Source organism: Daphnia carinata, chromosome 6 (genome assembly GCF_022539665.2).
Source record: "Daphnia carinata strain CSIRO-1 chromosome 6, CSIRO_AGI_Dcar_HiC_V3, whole genome shotgun sequence".
NCBI lineage: Eukaryota > Metazoa > Arthropoda > Branchiopoda > Diplostraca > Daphniidae > Daphnia > Daphnia carinata.
Window position 1 is genome coordinate 9,132,913 of NC_081336.1, and position 22,021 is coordinate 9,154,933.

At 41.3% G+C, this 22,021-nt stretch overlaps 5 protein-coding genes and 2 long non-coding RNA genes across 9 annotated transcripts; 4 read left to right on the plus strand and 3 right to left on the minus strand.

Annotated features, from left to right (window-relative positions):
• Nucleotides 1-756: 756 nt before the first annotated feature.
• On the plus strand, nt 757-1,666 carry LOC132088051 (uncharacterized). Its single transcript, XR_009421177.1, has 3 exons — nt 757-893; nt 1,145-1,408; nt 1,527-1,666. It is a non-coding gene; the product is annotated as an uncharacterized LOC132088051 (long non-coding RNA).
• LOC130699675 (cuticle protein CP14.6-like) lies at nt 1,065-1,787 on the minus strand. The gene is made up of 3 exons (XM_057521889.2): nt 1,759-1,787; nt 1,545-1,681; nt 1,065-1,478 (listed from the first exon to the last, which is right to left on the minus strand). The coding sequence occupies exons 1-3, from the start codon at nt 1,765-1,767 to the stop codon at nt 1,178-1,180; spliced, it is 447 nt and encodes a 148-aa protein (XP_057377872.1). The 5' UTR covers nt 1,768-1,787; the 3' UTR covers nt 1,065-1,177.
• A 524-nt stretch (nt 1,788-2,311) lies between these two features.
• On the plus strand, nt 2,312-5,589 carry LOC130699668 (protein fem-1 homolog C-like). Its single transcript, XM_057521879.2, has 6 exons — nt 2,312-2,363; nt 2,435-2,762; nt 2,834-2,998; nt 3,066-3,153; nt 3,218-3,285; nt 3,361-5,589. The coding sequence occupies exon 6, from the start codon at nt 3,877-3,879 to the stop codon at nt 5,587-5,589; it is 1,713 nt and encodes a 570-aa protein (XP_057377862.1). The 5' UTR covers nt 2,312-2,363; nt 2,435-2,762; nt 2,834-2,998; nt 3,066-3,153; nt 3,218-3,285; nt 3,361-3,876.
• A 2,124-nt stretch (nt 5,590-7,713) lies between these two features.
• On the plus strand, nt 7,714-9,917 carry LOC130699667 (zinc finger protein 625-like). Of its 2 annotated transcripts, XM_057521878.2 has the most exons (5): nt 7,714-8,071; nt 8,134-8,851; nt 8,908-9,057; nt 9,120-9,290; nt 9,357-9,917. In XM_057521878.2, exons 1-5 carry the CDS (start codon nt 7,794-7,796, stop codon nt 9,819-9,821), a joined length of 1,782 nt encoding a protein of 593 aa, XP_057377861.1. In that variant the 5' UTR covers nt 7,714-7,793; the 3' UTR covers nt 9,822-9,917. The 2 variants fall into 2 exon arrangements, with proteins under 2 accessions (XP_057377861.1, XP_059351736.1); XM_059495753.1 differs by lacking the exon at nt 9,120-9,290.
• LOC130699672 (ethanolamine-phosphate cytidylyltransferase-like) lies at nt 9,904-11,759 on the minus strand. Its single transcript, XM_057521885.2, has 6 exons — nt 11,575-11,759; nt 11,359-11,496; nt 11,115-11,294; nt 10,803-11,028; nt 10,537-10,737; nt 9,904-10,448 (listed from the first exon to the last, which is right to left on the minus strand). The coding sequence occupies exons 1-6, from the start codon at nt 11,616-11,618 to the stop codon at nt 10,143-10,145; spliced, it is 1,095 nt and encodes a 364-aa protein (XP_057377868.1). The 5' UTR covers nt 11,619-11,759; the 3' UTR covers nt 9,904-10,142.
• Nucleotides 11,760-12,140: 381 nt separating this feature from the next.
• LOC130699671 (cerebellar degeneration-related protein 2-like) lies at nt 12,141-17,947 on the minus strand. 2 transcript variants are annotated; one of them, XM_057521884.2, is made up of 4 exons: nt 16,748-17,947; nt 15,608-15,720; nt 14,651-14,799; nt 12,141-13,114 (listed from the first exon to the last, which is right to left on the minus strand). In XM_057521884.2, the coding sequence occupies exons 1-4, from the start codon at nt 16,872-16,874 to the stop codon at nt 12,274-12,276; spliced, it is 1,230 nt and encodes a 409-aa protein (XP_057377867.1). In that variant the 5' UTR covers nt 16,875-17,947; the 3' UTR covers nt 12,141-12,273. The 2 variants fall into 2 exon arrangements, with proteins under 2 accessions (XP_057377867.1, XP_057377866.1); XM_057521883.2 differs by lacking the exon at nt 16,748-17,947 and adding an exon at nt 15,789-15,949.
• A 2,759-nt stretch (nt 17,948-20,706) lies between these two features.
• LOC132088108 (uncharacterized) lies at nt 20,707-21,214 on the plus strand. Its single transcript, XR_009421336.1, has 3 exons — nt 20,707-20,810; nt 20,874-21,035; nt 21,112-21,214. It is a non-coding gene; the product is annotated as an uncharacterized LOC132088108 (long non-coding RNA).
• Nucleotides 21,215-22,021: the final 807 nt, after the last annotated feature.

Here is a 22,021-nt window from a genome sequence, read left to right on the forward strand (position 1 = left end):
ACAGAATTTTATCACGTTTGGAGCCAAAATGGGCAGGGCAAAACGAGAGGGAAAAAAACTTAGAAATATAATGCATGCTTGTCTATTCGCTATCCAAACTAAGCCATGTCTGATAAAATTTATTAGGTGCGATTACAATTGCTTTAGCACCGGCTTACTGACGACTTAGCCCGGTGCTGAGCCAGCGAGTGCTGGGTGGTCTTTGGATAGACGTCTGGCTTCTCATCGAAACGTGTATTAAATCAGCTTTATCTTATGCAAGCCTTGGGGAACCTAGTCGTCGAAGCATGCCATTTTTCAACACCAAAAATATCAGTATATCAAGTGACGTTTGCAGTGAATAGCTTTTATGACTGCTGTATCCAAAACATTAGCATTATGTTTTGTGCTTTTATAATATGTCATACAACCAATAAACTCAAAATAAAATGTAATGGCGAGGGACACCTAATCGAGTTTGATTTTTCAAATGTTTTATTTACGTGGCAGCTAATGGGTTTGGGCATCACCTCAGGTGGTTACCTTCCCCCTTATCCTATCAGCTACGTGTTTACCATTTGCACATTTTTTAAATTTCGACAGTTCCGAGAACTCGCATTATTTTGTGAGGTAGAGAATCCACCAGGCCATCGGAACTGAAGGAAGGGTGTCACAAAAAGCCATAATGGCCACTTTTCTTTCTTTTTTTCATTACCCCACCTCTACCTGTTTAGCTCCAGAGGGTAAGTGATGAGATTTGGGCAAATGAGACGAGAACTTCGACTGTTGAAGTTGTCTCTATCTGTGTCTCCACTGACAATGTTCAAGGTAGATTTTGTACTGCCGTTATCATCAAGCTGTTGCTGGGCTCATCTTGTCAGGTGTCGTAATTCAACAATGAGCGAACAATAAAGGTACACGTCACAAATTCGAAGTAAATTGGCTAAGAGGTATTTCTTATCAATTATTTTAAGTTCGCTTGTTACTTCTTTAGAATGTGTGTTTTGTGATTGATTGTCGAATGATGTGAAATCAGGATTCAAATAAAGGAAATGAACTTTGTTATTTTCGTGTAATGTTTTTTTAAATTTTGACTCCAACTTCAGTGTCGTGCCACATGAATAAGTTGGGCATTATTCCACATTCTTGTTTCATTGTTCAATAGCTACTTCGTACGGTAGAGCTGGAGCACTGGGTGCTAATAGACGTGGACGGGAGCAACTGGAAGTTCGTAGACGTGGACGGGAGCAACGGGGAGTTCGTAGGTGTGGACGGGAGCAACAGGCAAGTGTTTGCCACTGGGACGGAATCCATTTTCATCGGCAGTCCAGGTCAGTGTGAATGTCTCACCTTCAGGAGAAACCCAGTAGGAAGATCCCTGGTTCGTGTTACCCTGGACGTCACCGTAAATGGCCTTGCCGTAAGAATCGTAAGTGGTGCCTTGGAATTTCTTCTGCATCTGGGATTCTTCACGGGTGGCATAATCCGATCCGGCATAACTTTAATTGAATATCATTGTTTAAATTATTATTTTCATTTTTATGCAGATTTGTAAAACTATATACCTCCACTTGCTGCTCCCGTCGGCGTTACGTTCATCAGATTGGCTGGTGATGGTGATTAGGGGTGCCTTGTAGCCGGGGGCAGCATATTCTGATGGAGCTGCGTAAACAGCGACGATCAAGAGGACAGCGACAATAAACTTTAAATGCAAGTAAGTTTCAACGGTTTAGATTCAATCTTGAATTTGCAAATGTAAGATTTTAAATGTTGGCTTACCACTTTCATGTTGGATTCGTTCGATTGGGTTGAACAACTGATGCCTTTTCATCGTGAATCTCTAAGCTTTTATAGTCGAGTTGCAGTGAAAGGATAACTAGACTTGTATTGAAAAATTGAATTCTAATTGTCTGCCAAATTTGGAATGTGTGCTCCGTGTGATGGCGGGGATTTTTAGCTTCTGCCAGGTAGACTGGTGATGTTCTTTATTTACCAATCTTGTTTGCTTTCAAGTACGACTGCATAGTTAAATTTTTTAGGTGTTCGATTGATGAGGTTGGATTCTGTGTGGCGCAGAGTTCTGTTGCTGTATTTGGAATAATTGATAGCATCCCTGTTTTTGATTTTGGTATACATTTACATGAGATTTTGGTTGTTTGCTGTTATCCAGTCGGTATTTTGTCAGTTTAAGATATGGGTGCAGCAGTTTTACGTTATTGGTTGTCCAGGTACGATTGGTAGTTGATTGTTTAAGGCGAATCCTGCAGACGATTGGAATGTTCACAAAATAATCCAGGGTTGACTTTCGTGATTCAAGGTGATTCCTAAATGGCCGCAAAGGGACTGGATTTTCAAGGTTGGATTTTCTTCCGCTTTAACTTAAGGTAACCGCCCATTCGTCCGTCAACACCATGACATGTGTCGCAGAAAGTCAAAACTGTTTTTGTAATTGCAGGAAACATGGCGTTTGGCTTTGCTTTTCATTTTATATCTGCAGTGGGCAATAAGCGCTGCCCAGCTGCTGGTCTTCTTCCTGAACCTCAATTGGAAAAGGGTTTTCCAAGTTCATGGATAGGACCAAAAAACTATTGGCTCATTTAACAGGAAAATCGCTTACGTTTGTACTACGTGGAGCATCTGCAGTTTTTAAATTCACTTTATTTTATTCTAGTCCATGGCATTTAAAGAAGAACTTTGTTGAAAGCAAGACGCATTACCGAGCAGCATTGACTAAACGGACCATCTTCCTATACGTTTTCCAAATGCATTTCGTCGTGTATACGGTAATTTTCTTTATATGCATCTTTTCCAAGAATTCATTTATTAAGTATAATGTACGTTCACCGTTTCTAAGGTTCTAATAGTCGTCTGCACGGTCTCGAGAATCTTTGCTGCTCCCGCTACGATTGGTGAGATGAACGGGCCGAGAGGACGAAGAGATACGACTGACGGTGACAAGGAAAAGGGCGATTTTCTATCGTCAGTTGCGACAGCTGCCAATGCAGCGAAACTTGTTGCGGTATAGTTTATATTTGGTTAATTTCGGGGGTTGGACTAAAATGCTAATGGAAATTGTTTTGGAACAGCAATACGGGTGTCCGATCGCCCGACTGGCTTATACCCAATGCAACAAGGAACAAAATCCAAGTGGATACAACCAGAAATTAATTGATGGTACATTAATTATTAACAGAATTATGGGATTATGTTAATTCAAGAAAATTATAACGTTATACAGCAACTTGGGAGCATTTTACCAAAGACGTTGATCAAGGTGATGGAGCAACAGTGGCAAAAGCAATTCGGGTAATAAATTTCAAATTAAATTCTTTTTAAAGATGGGAGGTGTTGAGCAATTGGAACGTTTCTTTAAATGAACAGGAATATGGATGTCCAGCCGTAGGATTTGTTACCAAACTGTGTGTGCTCGCCTAAGGATTGAAGGGAATTAGTTCAAACCGTTACATGCTCCAATTTATTGCACCTATTAGTATTCGCAAATTATCCAATCTAAATTTTATGAAGTAGCATGTTTCTACCCTTTAAAAGAAAAGCTTAGTATTGTGTAATCCCTACCTTCTCCATGTGTCATAATGTCTGTACGCTATTAGCATGTGATGAATAATTAACCATATGCATACTTCCCACATGGCATTAGCCTATTTTAGGCTAATGCCACAAGGGAAATGTTATCAAAAAGAAAGTGGAAAGATAACGGTCGTCGTTGTGATGACTGACCAATAGCCTAAAGCAAAGCTATTCTCAAGAAAACGGTTCATTTCTTTGTCTTTTCTAACGGTAAAAAAAAGATCGCTTCTTTCGTATGCACCATCTTCATTTAGTTCCGTCTCAAAATCGAGAAATGTTTGGCCGATTCTCGTCTTCCTGAAATCAAAAATGGATTCACAAATTGTGCAAAAGTTAATTTTTCAAGCGGCTAGTGAAGGATCAGTAGATGTGTTGAATGATGTTATTCAACAGCACGGACCTTTATCCAAAGTGATTGCAAATCTCACTGTATGTAACGATGAAGGGGATACACCTTTATACGTCGCGATTCGAAATGGGCACGACAAGATGGTTGAATTCATTTTAGCTAAAATACAGGAATGCATCGTGAGTAGCATCAACGTGACACATTGCAAAACAAAGACTACGTTATTTTGGCAAGGGAAACCTTCGATTCGTATGGCACATTGTCTTGGGATTTGTGAACATGTACCTGTCATGTACATCATGGAACATCTGATTGGAAATATTATGCCTAATTACCTTCCTTGGTTGGATTTCGTGTTGAATTGCGTGATTGAAAGTAACATCAGTCGGTCAGAGAAAATTATTGCGCTGGAATTGTTAGGATCTGCTTTCATCTTTTTACATTCCCAGCATCCACCAGAGAAGACGGGATGTCGTCAAGGATTGTACTGCTGGAACGAAGCCATGATTCTCCGCTATTCCACCGTCAATACCATCCCAAAAATCCCGCACGATTCTTCTGAAATCGCTCGCAACGCTTACGGAGGTGTTGTTGAATGGATGACTGTCCAACAACTGGAACATCTAATGAAAGAGCAATGTTCATTTAGAGGATTTTTAAAGGAGTGGGAAGCTATTTGCATGGCACCTTTACGGATTCAAGCTCTGCTTGTTCTCGAACGTACATTCAAACAAAATCAACGTGATAGTCCCAATTCATTTCATCTCAAATTCTTATTGGATTACGTTTACGAATGTGAAGCTCGTAAACAGTTTACTAAAGTGATCAACATTTCTTTGCTTATTCTAGAAGAGTGTATCGATTTAAAACAAACGTCATCTGCTAAATGTATCGATATTTTCATTCAAACGTTCATTATCATATTCGATTGTTTGATGCAACCGAACACGTCCAAAGAAAAATTTTCAAACTCAAATTTCTTACTCATCGTCAAATTGAGTTCAAAGATCTTAACGAACTTGTCAACAGGACCGGACATGCCCATCATCGATCCTAAATTCCAAAAGTACGGCGTTCTAAAGAAGTTTGTCAAGTTGATCGCCGTTTGGTTATCTTGGTTGAACGACGAAGAGCAACGACAACTAGAAGAACATCTACACGAATTCATTCGTCTTGGTGTACCTGATGGCTATTCGAGTCCTCTTCATTACGCCATTTGGGTCTTTGTTTCGCACGGAGTCGTCATCAGTTTGAACGCGGTTAAAGTCATCCGGTTGTTCCTCCGACTCGGGGCGAATCCAAACACGTTCGATCAAAACGGCAAAACTCCGATGCATTGCTTGGCCAATCATTGGTGCTGGATGATTTACCTTGATTTGTATTTGACGGTGTTCCAGTCGTTGGTGGATGCTGGTGGTCGACTGGACAAAGCCACTCCCGAAGGCGAAACTGTGATGAGCATTTTGAAAGAGCAGCGGATTAAATTGTCACCTCACATTAATCGATTTGATCCTTACCTGGAATCGATGATGAACACTGTTCTACCATTCTCCTTGTCCGACCTTTGTGCCCAGGTGATACGTCATCGTCAAGTTGCCTATGAGAATCAACTTCCCTGCAGCTTGCAATCGTTCGTTCGGCGTGATTACACTGTTCATCGTAAATACTTTTGATTTATGTAAAAGCATCTCTCATTTGTCAATTGAAATACAAAACGATGTAATATACGTAAGTAGATGTAAAGAAAACACGATTACATGACAGCACATTTGAGTATTTGAATAGGCATAATTGTACGAATGGAGTTTTAAACTGTGGGTGCGTCTGCTGATTGCAATTCGAGTCTTGTGTGACACGTCGGTATGAAATAATTTGCCTCTATTAAACACATTAAAGTATGGATAAGATTTTAAATTTGTTACCAGTGTTGGGTCAATGAAGATTCATCCGCTGTTCGTCTGCAATTCCTGACTGGGATCTGACTCCTGAAGACCAGCTGTTGCCTTGTCAGCTGCTTCAATTATTTTGCTACCGTAAGCGCCCGTGAGGCCGTCAGCTGTCACATCAACGGTGGCATCAATCCACGCGTTCAAATTGGCCGGATCTTCGACAACTTTACAAATGCCTTGAATCTTTTTTCCATGTGATGGGATAATTGTTCCTAAATCCCATTCAGCACCGGCTGTTGCGCCCAACAGGACGGCCAAGGGAACACCGGCCAGAAGGAATCCAGCCGCACCTGCCAACAGCACAGCCGTCGTGCGATTGGCTTCTGAAATGGCTTGCTCTGCTGCCTCTTCGTCACCACATAGACGTTGAATGACGCCTTTAAGATGGCCGATGATTGGTACGCTATTCAACACGTCTAACGCACTCTGCGCCATTTGCGATTTGTTCAGGCGATTCACTAGAATTTGAGTCCTTCCCACGATTTGCAAGTAGAAGGCACTTCACGATTATCGGTTTGTAACAATTAATGAGATTTTATTTTAATTTTTATTGGCACTAATGGATATATTTTTTTTAAAATATTTACCTCTTGTCGTATGAAACGTGAAGAAAACTGGCTAGGACGGCGTTCACCAACACAGTGAACTAGTTTACTTACGTAATTAGGAAAAATAAAACAAATTTGAAAGAGTGTCGGATCAACGTCGATAACCTACAAAAGTAGAAGAAACAAATGAAGAAGGGCATACGGTATAACAAGCATCCAAGGTCTTTCACATCTGCAGCCAACTTAACAAGATGGACCAAAATACTGAGAATATGCCCACGTTTTGTTCTAAGCGAAATGTAAAGACCTTTCTTACTGGTCGAGAGCTCGAGACTTACTCTTTCTCTTCATATTTTGGAATGGTTAAAAATATAAAAGATAATGGAATAAAGTAGGCAATAGGTCCTCATCTATCACGTGTCTCCTCTGGGAAAACATGTTTTTTCACATTTTGTTTGTCATTTTAGTACTTTATTAGTTGCGAAAGAACCTCTTTGTGGCTGATTGTTTTAGTTTCGAAATTGTGTCAGTTTCTTCTTTGTAGTTTTCATCTTTAAAATAATAATAATGGCAAAAATTTGATTTGCCGGAACATCTGTCAAGTGAAAACGATTAAAAAAGGATAATTGATATAATGATTATTTTTCTTATAAATAACTTTTAATTGTTCAATTAAAAATTGGAAATACAATTAAATTCGTGGAACCGTGCATAAATTTAGTTCTAATAAGATTCTATTCTCCCAAAGGATTCACATTTTTTTTTGCCATGTATTTGCATGTTTTTCTGGCTTTTGGATTTCCTTCCCCTGCCTCTAATGTCAAACCCGCTGAAAATCACTGTCCTTGAAGCTATTTGCATGACAATGGACATTCAACCTCATTACTCAACGAATTTTATGCAAACGTTTTGTTTCTATACCACCCCACCACTTGTTTTTCTAAAGTCTTGCCTCTCTTTTTGTTTGTTTCTTACCCTGCCTTTTTCTCAGGGGACCAGCTTAACGAAAAAAGCAAAAAAAAAAGACAAGAAACAAAAAACAAAAAACAGGGTGTATAAATTATGCAAAAATTAGTCAAATCCCACAAAACATATCCCTTGAGAATGGTGAAAATTTGAAGCGGGAATGCATTATTTTAACAAGGTTTTGGATTCATTACATCATAATTTTAAAACGAAAAAATTTAACTATTTCAAAAGCATGGTAAACGTATAAATTCCTGCTGGAAGCTGGATGCGAATCTGAATGGGTAAAAATTCCATCGGCAGATGGCGTTTTGTTTACAATTTGTATTGTGGTTTTCATGTGTTTGACTCCCAAAAATCAATTCCGCGACTGTTCCCCTTTTTTTCAATTAAAATGTACATTTAAATGGCATAATGAGCTCAGAAGAACAGAACCTCCATCTTCTAAGCAATAATCTCCCCGGGCAACTGTCTGAATGCCGGCTCTGCTGCCGGCCCAACGAAACGTGTATCGATTTATCTGCTGTTGCAGATGTTATTCCTCTGAGTTATATTCAGAAAAACATAGGAATTAAGCTAAAATTCAATGAAGTTACCCCTAATTTTATTTGTAAACAGTGCACACAGCAGATCCTTGATTGGCAAAAATTTGTTAGGTCCTGCACTGAAGCTCAGTCAGTTGCCAAAGATCGGTGAGATTACAGAATAATAAACTGGGAATGTGTTAAATTTATAGTTTCTTTTTATTCTCCAGGGAAAATTACATCAAAGAGGCTACAGAACAAGTAAATGAAAAACACTTACTTGCAGATGAAACAACACAAAACAACATGACAGAAGAGAAGGATTCGTCTCAGGAGAATAGCCTACCAACAATTCCAGATAAAAGATCCCGTTTTACGCTAGAATACCTGGAGCAAAAAATAGGCAGAGTGCTCAAGTCAGAAGAAGTCGACCAGTTGAAAAAGTTTATTGACAAAGGGGATGACAGAGGCATCTATTCCTTCCTTTTTGGCAGTGGCAACAACCAGACATGGCCCTGCCAGCTGTGCGATGAAGTCATCAAAGGGACCATGAAGCAAGTGACCAAGCACTATGCCCACGAGCACCAAGCCCCACCACTCTACCCGTGCCAACTATGTGGCAAAGTGATCAAATCGAGCCATACTTACAAAAGACACAGGACGGCCCATTTATCCGAGTACAAATGCCCGTCTTGCGACAAAGTCTTCCAGGATCGATCCAAGCTGCTTGCCCACAAAGTGGCGCATTCCGACAACCGGCCTCACGTTTGCGCCGAGTGCGGCAAGCAGTACAAGCTGGCCTCGCATCTCAAATCCCACATGGCCCGCTCTCATTTGCCAGAATCCGATCGGTTGGCATTCACTTGCGAGATTTGCGGTAAACGCTTTTCTGCCAAGGGCAATTTAACCACTCATGTTCAAACCACTCATTCGGATTCCAAACCTTACGTAAATCATGTCTTCCTTGTTGTTATTAAGTTTTAATTACATATTTTTCTTTACAGGTTTGTGATCTTTGTGGTAAAGGAGTCAAGACGAAACAGGCCCTCCAATTTCACCTCAATTCGCACAATGGTGTCAAACAGTTTAGCTGCCAAATTTGTTTCATGTCCTTCACCTCAAGGTCCAGCATGGCCTCGCACACCCGTCGACACGTAATTACGCGTAATCTCTTATCATTTATCTCAACCTAATTATAAAAATTGACATGAATTAGACGGGAGAGAAGCCGTATCCCTGCAAACAATGCAGTAAGACTTTCACGTCCAGCTCGGCCCGGAGTAGCCATCGGCAACACGTTCACGCCACGTCACGACAGCACGTCTGTCCTCACTGCAGTAAATCTTTCAAAGTCTTACGGGATTTGAAAGTCCATCAATCGATTCACGTGAGTTATTCTTAGAAAACTGCTTTTATTTAAATCTCTCCGTGAAATGATTTGTAATTAAAACAGACGGGGGAGAAGCCTTACGTTTGTGACACTTGCGGCAAAGCCTTCCGAGTCGCAGCCAATTTTTACGCTCACCGTAAGACGCACCGTAAAGCTGTGGAGAAAATATCACTGGATGCAGCCGTAGCTGAAATCGGCCAATTCATTGAGGAACAGCAGCAACAAGAAGAACAGCAGCAGCCGGACGAAGAGACGGAACAAATTCACACGCTGCAAATGGCACAGCCGAGATTGAACGACGCCCTGAGTCAAGCCATTCAAGAACATTTGACTCAATCTTGTCTTGTGGTTGGCGGGGATTTCAGCAACGATCCATCTGGAAGTGCTTCCATGCTTAATCCATATTCAACTGGGATAGGGACCACCTCTGATGGTCTGGATTATGCAACCATTCATCCAGACGAGCAATCATCCACGCCGGGCTATTTAAAGTCCATCCTCATGGGCCAGTTTGACGATAAGGATTAGCTTAACGTTCATTGCAATTTTTCATTCGTTCTTTTATTTTTGCTGTTATCAGAACTATAGTTTTAACAAAATATCTAATTGGTTTACATTGAATAAGTTGTATTACATTTAGTAAGCTACATGAATAATTTCAGGATTTAACTGAAGTTGCTGACTATCAAAATGGAAATGAATTCAACAAAGTTTGAGATAAATTGGCTTTTATAGTCAGGTGGGTGTATGTTGGATTGTGATGACTGCGTTATGTTTTTAAAAATGGAGGTTAAAGAACAGGAAAGAGATGACACTTTCTTTTTTAAGCTCGTTGGATCGATAAAGGCGTCACTGGTCCGTAGTCATGGCTTTCCATAGATTCGCCTCTTTGGCCTCTTTCTTCTGATTGCGTTCGACGAACGACAACCGATTAGAGATGATGCGTTGAACGAGCAGCTCGGTCGTCATCGTACTGCCGGAATCCACCAACATAAACTTGTTGCGCCGTTTGGGTTCCTCGTAAGGGTCGCCATCTTCACCGTCGACGTCGGTAGCGACTGGCGTGGCGCCATGTACAACAAGGTCCACCTTGAAATGGTCCATCATGTCCTTCGACACTGAATAAGGTGCACCAATGACTACTTCCGAGACGTACTATTCGTGTCATACATTTCCGGTAAAAGAATAATTTGTTTTTAAATTTTTAGAAAAAGAACAATGGGAATTTTTTTGTTGATATTACCCGACAGGCCAGCACCGAGAGGACCCTTTCATGGAGGTTCATAATGGGGTAATTGGCTCCTTTGTATTGGTTAACCACCGGGTCGGTGTGCAGTCCGACAATCAAGTAATCCCCTTCGGCTCTAGCTTTCTCCAGAAAATCTAAATGACCGACGTGGAACAAATCGAAAGCACCGGCCACGTAAATGATTCGATCTCCGGGCTATAATAATTAATAATTTAACGTATTTAATTTTTTTTTTAAATCAATTTTCAATTAATACTGACTTTTGGCTCTTTGCCTTCGCTGAATTGAATGATTTTCTGGGTGGTCGGAAGGAATTGAGAAACTCCCGTCCAAGGCGAACGAGCCGACGAGTCTTCGCTCATGGACTCGGTCCTCGAACGTTCGACTTTGTACTCGCTATCGCCTCGTTGTTGATGTCCTCGCGTCAGAAGTAACATGCGACCGACGAGGTCCGTCGTCGAAACACCCTGGGTTCGCTGACATTCCCTATGAACACGAAAAAACGACTTTTCAAATGCAGTAGAGCAGCAAAACTGAAAGGCAATAAAACAAAAAAATGAAATTTCAAATACTTGTAACGTCCGGCTGCTTTCACTATGTGATACGTATCCACGCCGTCTGCCGTAGTCGTGATATCATCGCCATGAACGCAGAATTGACAGTCATATTTATCAAGAGTCTCCAGAGTGGTGACATATGGCGCTCCTTCAATGACCTCATCAACCCACTTGATTCCTCTGACCATCTTGTATCTGAGGGCCGTTGGAAATAATGGTAAACAGTACAGCAATAAATATGCAAGATGCCTTGACATACCTCTCCTCTTCGGTGAAAACAGGAGGTCCTTTATGTTTGGTAATCTCTTCATCATTATGGACGCCAACAACCAAGTAATCACCCATGGCCTTGGCCTGCCGTAATGAATTGGCGTGTCCAAAGTGAACCATGTCGTAACTGCAAAAGAATCACCATAAATGGGCGCAACATGTTAGACGTGGTACTCGCATCAGGAAGCGCCATTTAGAGAATTACCATCCATCACACCAGACCCTCACTTGCTGCTTGTTGCCATTCATCTTCGATTACGGGCTACAGGAAGTCAAGTAATTGGATTCAAATTTTTCTTCTTTTGTCTGGAGGGGGTGGGGAAGTCTAATCTAATCTCATTAAGTCCAAAGGTGATGGCAGCTGAAATTAAAAAACGCTACTGCAGCTGCTTAAAACGTGAGCCTTGCGTCCTTAAAAAAAGAATTAAAGAATGGGAAAACGCGTTTTCTTTTCCAAAGGTTTCCCGTCAGTACAATACTCTGTGTAATGAATAGAGAGATTTCGTTACACACACAATTACTTGAAAATGTAATGAAAAAAAACCGATAGTACGCTAACACAGCAGACAGACAAGGACATACAGTCTAAAATAAAAATAATAGAAATTGGCGAATGGTCGGGCTTGTTACAGTGGCTCCAAGTCCTTGAAAACGTGCACGAAAAAGAGAAGGGGATTTTCAACTTTTATGGGAGTTTAAAAAAAAATAATAATTAAGGCACTGGAATGTTGAAAAAACTGGGACGTTACAATTTACTAGACAAATGAGAAAAAATGGCACAAAAATAATGTTTAAAAAAATGTTTTGTTTTTCTCTGACGATCTTCGCTATTTACTTTATATATATTTATATATACCCCTAGTAATTTCCAATGCAGAAATATTTAAAGAATTATTATTTTTATTTAAAGGTTTTGTTGTATGACGGCAAAGATTTCACGGAAGAGACTCCTGACATCCGCCCAATCACCGGACGACGTTGTTGTTGCAATTGTTTTCGCTGTGGCTGGGAGATCGATGGCAAACGCATCGGTTTGAGTGGCTTTGGCGACAGACGATCGTTGATTCTCTTCCGAGAATCCGGACGAAGACGAATCCGAACATAATTCTTCATCTTCGCCGCACAATTTGCGGATCATCCCGGACCCGATGAGCGAAACGGACCCGCTGTTGTCCCACGCGTCCCGCCATTGAGCCGAACTGAAATCCGTCGTGGACGAAATGAGGAGCTCTTCACTCAGCGACAGACTCACCGGAGCTAACGAGGTCGGATCGCATCCGACGGACGCACTGCTGCTGAGATTCCCAGCCATGATGGATGGCTGTTGATGTAGCCGTTGATTCTCTTGCTGCAATCCGATGACTTCAGCCTCTAATTGCATCCGCTTTCGCTTCTCCTCCATCCAGTCAGTTTCCATCAAATGGAGACGCTCCTCCACTTCGGCCAGGTCATCCACCAGTCGGCAGACGGTCATCGTGTCCTCCATTTGAACCTTGCGGCTGTTGGCGTGGCAAGGCAGAGAGTGAAAATGATTCTCGTGATGGACGGACGTGATGGCCGTCGATGGGAACTCGTCCAGCACGTCATCGTTTTGTTCTTCCATGAGCAAAAGTTGTTGCTGTTGTCTCTGTTGTTGCAGCAATCGCAGTTGGCATCGCGATTGAGATTCAGCGGCCCGTGACGCGTCCAGCAGCCGTTGCAATTCGTCTCCTCTCTCCTCGGCCGCCTCCATGTTCGTCTTCAAACTAATTGAGAACAACGGAAAGAAAAGAAATGGAGAAAATGAATTTGTTTGTTGTTTTGCCGCGAAACGTAGAAATCGATTTTCACTTTCTTTCCCTTTTTGGAATCAATTGCGGAGATGACCACCAGCCACCAAAGTGTCCACTACCCACAAACTGAATTTGATTTTCCATTTCGAAAAAAAAAGAAAACTTTATAAAGTGGGTTTTCTTTTTTATTTCTAAAGGTAATATATTTTTATTTTAAATAAATTGAAATGATTAATCAGATTTTTTTCCCCCTTTAATTCAAGATAATGCGCACGACTGCGGAATGAGGCAATGGAGCATCTCAAATAAAAATCTTTCATTTTCTTCTGAAAAATTGAATGACGTATTAACAATCACACGGACTTGCAGTCATCTCGTCCAAATCCAGCTGCACGCCAGATCCGGGACAGCGGCCAACCGCAAATTCGTTTTTTTTTCAAAGAATTAAAAACGTACGTTTTTGTAACAAGTGGGTATCAGAACATAACAAACAAAAAAATAGATCGTCTGATATGACATTTTTTTTTCCTTTTTTGGTAGTTGAACGTATAAAACACATCACGCTCGGGATGATTTCGTGAAAGTGGTGCGCTGGCGTCCATTCCCTTCCAACCGGCGCAAACCGAACGATCTTGACACAGTCAGCGAAGAAAAAACAAGTGCACACACCAATATTTTTGGTTCAACTAGATTTCAAAAAGAAGAAATGGAGAGAGAAATGCGGTCAGTTCGGCGACCGCTCTTTTTGAGCGTTTCACGCTGTTTTTTTTTCGTCGCAGTCCACTGATGTCGTGAAAAAGGCTACAACATTTCGGGAGAAGAAAAAGGAATGCGACCTTGGCCAGTCTAAAACCATATAAGGCAACTCGTAAAAAATGGATCATAACAACGGGGACTATTAAAACTAAGGTAGGAACATTTTAACTTAAAATAATAATAGTAATAAGCGAATCGGGAATTTGAATATTATGTGAAGAAGGTCATTGATCTGTTAAACCGGTTCGTTTTAACCTTTCGGCGTGATTTTCAATCAACGTCAAACGAAATTTCAAAAAGGTCAGAAACTGAAAGGAGCACCGACGCTCCTTACCTCCCCCGTTTTTTAATACTTTTGACAGCGGGATGATGAATTAGGGGTACAATAATCATTTGCGCAGGGGGTACGGGATTCGTGAGTCTAATAAAAAAAAACTTAAAAGCCGTGAACGGGATTTAAGTTTTTTTTTATGAACGGATGTGTCGATAGGCACGTACTATACAACCCCTGTCGCTACGGGGGTTATTACTATTCTTACGATTTTCTCAAATTCTTTCTCAGTGCGGGGAGTTTCAGTGAGAGCTCAGTGACACGAAGCCTCGATGCGTTGCCAACCGTAACGGAATCTCACACTCCATTTTCCTAGTCTCAAATTCAACGGGAAATGAACGGCCATTTCTTTTTATTTCGATGAAGACGTGCATATAGACGTTAACTGCGTTAATTAATTTAGAAAATGATTAAATAGTTACGTCATGTGTCGCTGTCGTTCCGCTTCGATCTGATGACGTAGACGAAGTTTAGTGCGTTCGCACTCGGCCACCGACGCTTCCAGCTGCTCGCAGAGACGCAGTCGCGATTCGGCGGCTTGACGTAATAGCCGATTCTGCTTGCTCAAGTACTGTAATGTAAAACAGCCAAACATGTCCAAAACAAATGAATTAATTTTTTTTGAAAAACGAGTTCCAAAAACATCCTCCTCCCTTTGAATTTCGTGTTGACAGTGACCCCGATGCGTTTGATTTTTGCTACGGGAGTTGAAGACCCGCTATGACACACGTAGAAAAATAAAGGTGGACGGGTTCCTTATGTTATATTCCCCAAAGATATGGCACCAACCTGTTACGTGTGTGTGTGGCCGTAATCAGTCGCCTCTTTTTTTTTCATTATTCTAACGGGGGATGGATAGAGAACAGCGGGCCCCAAGTTTTATTTTTAAAGAGCAAAAACGCTTTGTGTGTTCCGTTAAGTCGAACCCTTAACAAAAAAAAGATTTCCCTCTTACTTCTGCACGATTTAAATTCCTTGTTTTTTTAAGTAAGAAATGAATAACGATGTCGTTTGTGTTTGACAATTTCGGGAGTTTTTTTCCCGCGAAGGACTTCCGCTATCGTGATGAATGGGTTGATAGTCGGAGGTCGTTTCCTGTCTGGCTCATTTGAATAGTTTATACATTTCGTTTTTATTTTCAAGGGGGGGGGGGAAGGCGCCATCGTAAAAAAAAAAATGCAGAAACAAATGGAAAAGAATAAAATCGTTTACGAGAAGGGGCGTGAAGAATGGCAACGGGCCCAAACGAACGGAACTGACGGAAGTTCACGCGAGCGGGAAAACATGAAGGAGTGGAAACGAACGGGTTTTCGTCGGCTTAAGTTGGGACAGAAAGAAAAACAAATGCGAAACGGAACACATTGATTATGAATTTTTACCTCCATTTCTTGCGTTTGGTCGTCGATGACGGCTTGTTGCTGACGGACCGTCGTTTCCAGTTCCCGGTTGCGTTCCAAAAGCGTCCGCCCGAGTTCCGCTGCCGCTTCCACATCTTTAAAGTAAAAATTGGTATGCAAATCATTTCGTGAAAATTGGCGGATATCAATAAGAAAAAAAAACCTTGAGGGCCTTTAAGACATTCGATTTCGACTGAATAATCCCAATACTCCATTGAATTCTGACCGGAATCGTAATACAAACGATTAGGTAGATGTTGACTAGCGGTTGATTTATGAACCTCATCACGCGACATTGAAACAAACCCGGGAATAGATCACGACACGCACTAAAAAATCGGTTCAATTATCACGTTGCACACAGTTTTAAGGGGATTTTGAATTAAAAACACCGCTGAGATAGAGATACTGTTGCGCTAACTGCGTGAATCGTCTAAACAAAAAAAAAGGCACACGGACGGCCGCGCTCGATGAACGTCGAGTCAATGCCACAACTGCGGATCCTCTCAACCGAGTTGCTACGTTTTCTCTTCAAACGACACACACACACACACACAGCCGGTGTGTGTGTGTACCTTCGGTTTCTTTTTTAAGGAGAAAATGCTACAAGTGGTGGCGCCACTAAACAGCTCGCCTATTTTTCTTAAACCCATCAAAAAGCGCTAATAACATTTTCACGGATGTCGTCGATGGTGGTCCGCGTTTTAAAATACTCATCGCTTTTATTTTCGGTGGCCATTTTCATTTTGTTCCGTAGTTGGTTTAGATGAATTGAAATGAGCGAACATTCGGTCCAAAACGGGAAGTCATCGTGGTTCATTTTTTCTTTGATGCTAATCTACCGCTTGCCCTTTTGTTCCTTAGTTTTTATGAATCGTTTGATCAAAGAAAAAAAAAAGAATTTCGGCTTTTCTGCTAAGTGAAAGTTTTCGTTCGAGGCTTTTCACGTCACGATTGACTGATCATTTCTTCCCGAACTAACCCAATTTTATTTTAAATTTCCATCTTCTTCTATTCAAACAACCCAATAAAAAAATACCTGTCGATGAGATAACACATTTCTACGATCGGAAGTCGATCATTTTGAAAAAACAAAACAAGAAAGAGATGATGGAATGGTACCTTGAGCGATCCAACACCAGTTCCACTCGTTGAGGAATTCTTCATGACTCAGTTTGGTCCTGTTGCTCTCGGCTACGCTCACGGCGGCGGTCAAACTGGCGCTCGTTGCGGCTAAATTGAACGCCATCCACACAGAACGCGCACACACAAATCCTCAACTTCTTCTTTCTTCTTCTTTAACAACAACACAACACAAAAGTAAAAGTAATTACATCAACCAAAAGACCTTCGCCGAACGAAAAACGGTTTCGAATTTCAAGGACGTTCCGATAGTAGATCCTCTAGAGCTCATCTCTGAATGTTTTGAACGCCATCTTCATGGCGCCTCCAGGTGTTCCATGCGTGTGCCCAGCGATTCGTGACCAGAACAAAAGAGACGTGTGTGCAATCCGACCAAAGACTGGCAGACGACTGAAGGCAAACAAACGGAGGGGGGGGGGGGGGGGGGGCCAAGATGGCCGTCCTTCTTTTCGAAACCCGTTGATGAAATATGCAAAACAGATGCGTGACCCTTCACCTGTTTTTCATGTTTTGTTTTTTCACAGCCGGTTGTTGGCCTTGATGAACTTTAGCTGCCCTTAACGGGTCGCTTGGAACAATGGGCCGTGCCGGCCGTCGGTCGGGACCCGACAACGAACACTACATGATTCTTCCATCATCATTGATAGTCGTCATTTGATTATTACAAAACACTTAATAAGTGTGGGCACTGATTGTTTCACACAATCGCACGGGAGATAAGAAGAATTGCGTCAACGGGTTATTCGATGGTTCGTTCGTTCGAATTTCTTGGAATGGCAACACCGCGTTGACCAGTGTTTGTTTTTTTCCTTATTAGGGATTTGTCAACTGAATTTGCACACACGCACGAACCAAGTGAGACGTTAAGAAACCCCAGTAAGACGCAACCGAGAACGACAAATGCAGCCGGCCGGGTGTAACACAAAAACAGCTGAGTGAAAGTGTTTCACGCGTTCGTTTTTTTTAAATTTTTATGTAAAGAAGAATTCGCTAAAGCGAAACCGAGCCATTCTCAGACACCCAACTGAAAACGACGTTCTTAATTTTTTGCGCTTCACACTTTCATTTTTTTTTTGCGTGCAGAAAACACAACCGAAGAAGAATTGTTGATGACGTCACACTCACGACACGCTCACGCACTCAAAAGGTTCAATTTCGGACGTCCAATCGGTCCATCAGACGGACAACGACTGACGTCTGTGAAAAAGAAACGTGCCAGGTTCGTGAATCTGTTGGAGCCGATAGCAGCGGCCGTGAGGGTGTGGCAATCTTGAGGGGGGGATTTGTTACACACTGAGAGGAGGAATGGAGAACCACACGCTCACACAGTTTAGTATTTTCTGAACGATCGAAACGAGTGGAAAATTGATGAAAAGATCAAAACAGGTCTTGTATGTATACCCCGCCTTCTCATCCCGATAGCCACGCCCACCTTTTTTAACTCGTTTTATTTCGAATGGAAAAGAAAAGAAAATGCAGAGCTTGTTTTTTCGTTCAGCCAAGGCCATTGTTTATCATCACGTTCAGGTCATAGCTCTCTTTTTCGATTTGCTCAAGCGTTTGATATAGGCTATGTATATACTCTTGCATTGTTCTCACGTGGCGACATCACACGGCGTGAAAATAAGTATCACCTTTTTTTATTGTTTCATCTTCATCGCTGCGTGACTCGATTTGCTCTGTCACATTTTATTTTTAAATTCTTTAAATGCAAATGAGGCAAATTTTGTTCGCTAAATATTTCCTGATTTCATGCGAAAGTTTGAATTAGCCCGGATGGCTCAAGTCGACCGGTCAGATGCTGTGCGAAATCACGACCGCGTACACAAAAAAGAGAAGTTGGGCAGGGAAATTCACGTTCTTGCGCAATTCGAAAAAAACAAACTTTCATTTCGTGAAGCCGGGCGGAATTGCGGCGATTAAAGACGAGGAGAAAGAATAAAATCAAAATCATCTAGAGGAAAGGCTTAGATGTAATTATAGTAGCATATTTCTTTTTTTTTAGATCGGACCGAGCACAAAAGAAAGTTATTCAAATTCATTTTCTCCCCCCGTTATTCTTTTGTTTGTTTTTCTCTTTAAAAGAGGAAGAGGGAGGTTTGTTCACCTAGAAATACCTGAAATTCTGGGCCACGAACAAAACAGAACCTGCTGTTGACATCTGAACAGTTCATCTGCATTTTTCTTCTTGTTTTTCAACGGTTTAACAAGTTTCGCACCCCAAGTCATCGATTGCTGTTAACACAGTGCCCTGATTACCATGTATAATGGCGGGGTCGCATACCTTGTCATTGATTGACTGCCCCCCTCTGATGATTAGCAAGGCACACGAATCGTGAAAAGGGTTTTTGTTCTAATCGAAAATGATTGTTCATTGAACGCACTGTTCTGCCATGCAGAAAAGAGACGCCCTAATTGCTCAGATTTGAATTGTTGTGACGTACTTTGTTTCCTTCTTTTGGTTATGATTCATTAACCTCGTCAGACCTCTTCAATGTTTTTGAGGGGGTACAGCAATTTCTCTTCAGATTTTCATTGGGAGGATTTTTATTTTTTAATTGGATGGTTTTGACATCATCGTGAAATGCTCGTAAAAGAGAGAAGAAAAAAGGCTAATTGAAAAATAGGCACTCAACTTTCAATTGATGACCTGCGTGATTCGTTTTTTTAAAGAATAAATTATACCACCGATTAAGATTTCCGAAACGTGAGACACGGAAGAATAAAAGAAAAAGAACATACCGCCAGTACTTGTAAGAATATTTTCTTGTTTCCCGAACGCTATGCAAATTCTCTTTTTTTTTTGTGCGGAAGAAACAAAAGTATGCACGCTTTCACCGTGCGTGCTGTTATTAGACGCTGAGAATTGCAGGTTTCTTTTTTGAATCGCTAAGACACGATGATGAGATGAACTTGGCAGATATCACATGACCTATACGAGTAGATTGTTTTTTTTTCTGAATAATTCTCTGTTTTTATATCTTCCAGATTTTTATGCTAATATTTAATGTGACGCAGTTTTACTTCTAAAGTTACTCATTTCTTTATGATAATAATGAATGATACAGGTATAAAGTTGCTCTCCGTTAGCAGCAATTGAATTATCATGTGTTGACGATTGAAAAACGATTGTACCAACTTGTTAAACTAAAACCAGTTGTCTTGTATGAGCTAGAAGCTAATCAAGTGTGTCGGGAGGTCGACTTATGACATCAAATTCGTATCCTAACGTTATTCGAACTGGAAAGTAATAGCAACATCTCGTAAAGATGCAAATCTAAACAGGAAGAAAATGTTGGATTTTTTGGAATTTAAAGTTACATTTACCATGTTCCAAAACTGTTTGTTTTTATTGAAAAGTATAATGATCGCTACGCCCTCTATGATCACTTTTCAATACTCCGTTAGAGCAACAGGCACATGAAATCAAATATGTCGAATGGAATTTTCTTTCTTTTTAAATGTTGGAACTCTTGTCTTGTTCTCTTGTTCTTTGTCTTGTTGTTAGGAATTGATGGGCTCCTGTACCACCATTGGAATGTGCTTATGTGAATCGCAGGTGAAGCCATGCTGGATGGACTCATCAAAGAGGGACAAGCAGATCCTAACGTTTTAACCACAGAGGTCCGACAAGCTTTGAGCAGAGATCTGTATGCAGAGGACGTCGCTTGATGTGCAATTTCATTTTATTTTCCTTGTCATATCTGCCTATCTTAATTGTGTGAATTGCAGGTCAGTTATGAGCCAAGACTATTCCTGACCTTGGTATCGAAGCAGCCCTTTTTTATTTTATAGAAGGAAGGAAATCCATACTCCAGCATTGCATTCAAGCATGAAGTTGAAAGATGTATGTAAACACGTAAGTACATTTTACCATTTTACGTATTCTGTCAAGGCTGGATGTTTCCATTTCTTTTATTTAGATATTGTCCCCATATGGGATTTCGAGTAAGGACGTCAACTCTGCCGCCTTCAATCAGCCTGGCAATGAGCGCCGCTTTTATTCTTGCCATCCCTGGTGTCGAATCACGATAATTCAAAGGTTTACACATCGCGATCTTTTTCCACTTCCGACTTTAATCCTATATTGTTTCATGTAATCCAGGGCAAGCTGGGGCCGTTATGGGGTCTCAACTGCCTTGCGGTGGACGAACTTATGATCGCAGACACACATCCAGGTTGACGAATATTCGCCTTCACAGCTGTATTCAGCATCTTTGCTTACCTCCTCTTCGTTGGGTTTGTGATGGGGATAAGCAAATCTGTGGTAAAGTCAATCGGTATGATTACAAAAGAAAAAACGAGCCATGGACTAACGGTTTTAATTTTTGGTTTGGGTTTAGTTGAATGCCTGGGAGGCGGTAGGGACTTGCCTCATTTCCCTTTGTTCGTTTGCGTGGCATGTTAGGCTGGTAAAGCCAATCGAACTTGGCACCAGGCTGTCGGGGGAGGGTAAGCTACATTTTTCTTTTGCTTTTCCTTTCTTTTTCTTCATTTGTGCACCACACCCCGTGGCATGTAGACGTGGCCAGATTTGACTTTTTGTTAGAAAGATCATTGTGCTATCGCTTGTTGATGCGACTCGATGTGTTCATGTACATCGCCGCCATTGAAATGTGTTTGTGTGAGTCGCAGGTGAAGCCATGCTGGATGGACTTGCCCTCACCAGAGACGGACAAGGGGATCCCATCGTTTTAGCCAAATGGGTCCGACAAGCCTCGCTCAGAGGTCTCAGTGGAGAGGCCGGTGCGAAATTGGCTGCATACAAGTGAAATAACGTTTTACTTCAACTATTTCAACAGATGATAATTTAAGAAATGTCAGCTTGATTATGAGCAAAGAACATTCCAAGGCATGGTATAGGTCCAGCCCCAGCGCAACACGAAGCTGAAAGAGGTGTGTAAAAAATGTTTTTTATCCGTTAAAGTTATCAGCACAGCTTCAATCTCAAACAGGTGTGTAAAAAATGTTTTTTGAACCGTTAAAGTTATCAGAAAAGCACGTTTGAGTTAGCTAACGTCTTATCTCGTTGTAAAATGTTTTGAACCGGCTAACTACAGAAACTTTGTTTCTTTGACTTTGTTGTTTTTATGACTCATCTGTTTATTTCAATGGGGTTATGATTTCAAAAATGAACACCCTAAATAGCACTGGAAATTGAAAGCCATCGGTCAAAAGTGGCAGAAACAATAAAACAATCATCTCATTCCATGTCTGCCAACGAGTGTCCCACACCTACGGTGCGTATAATCA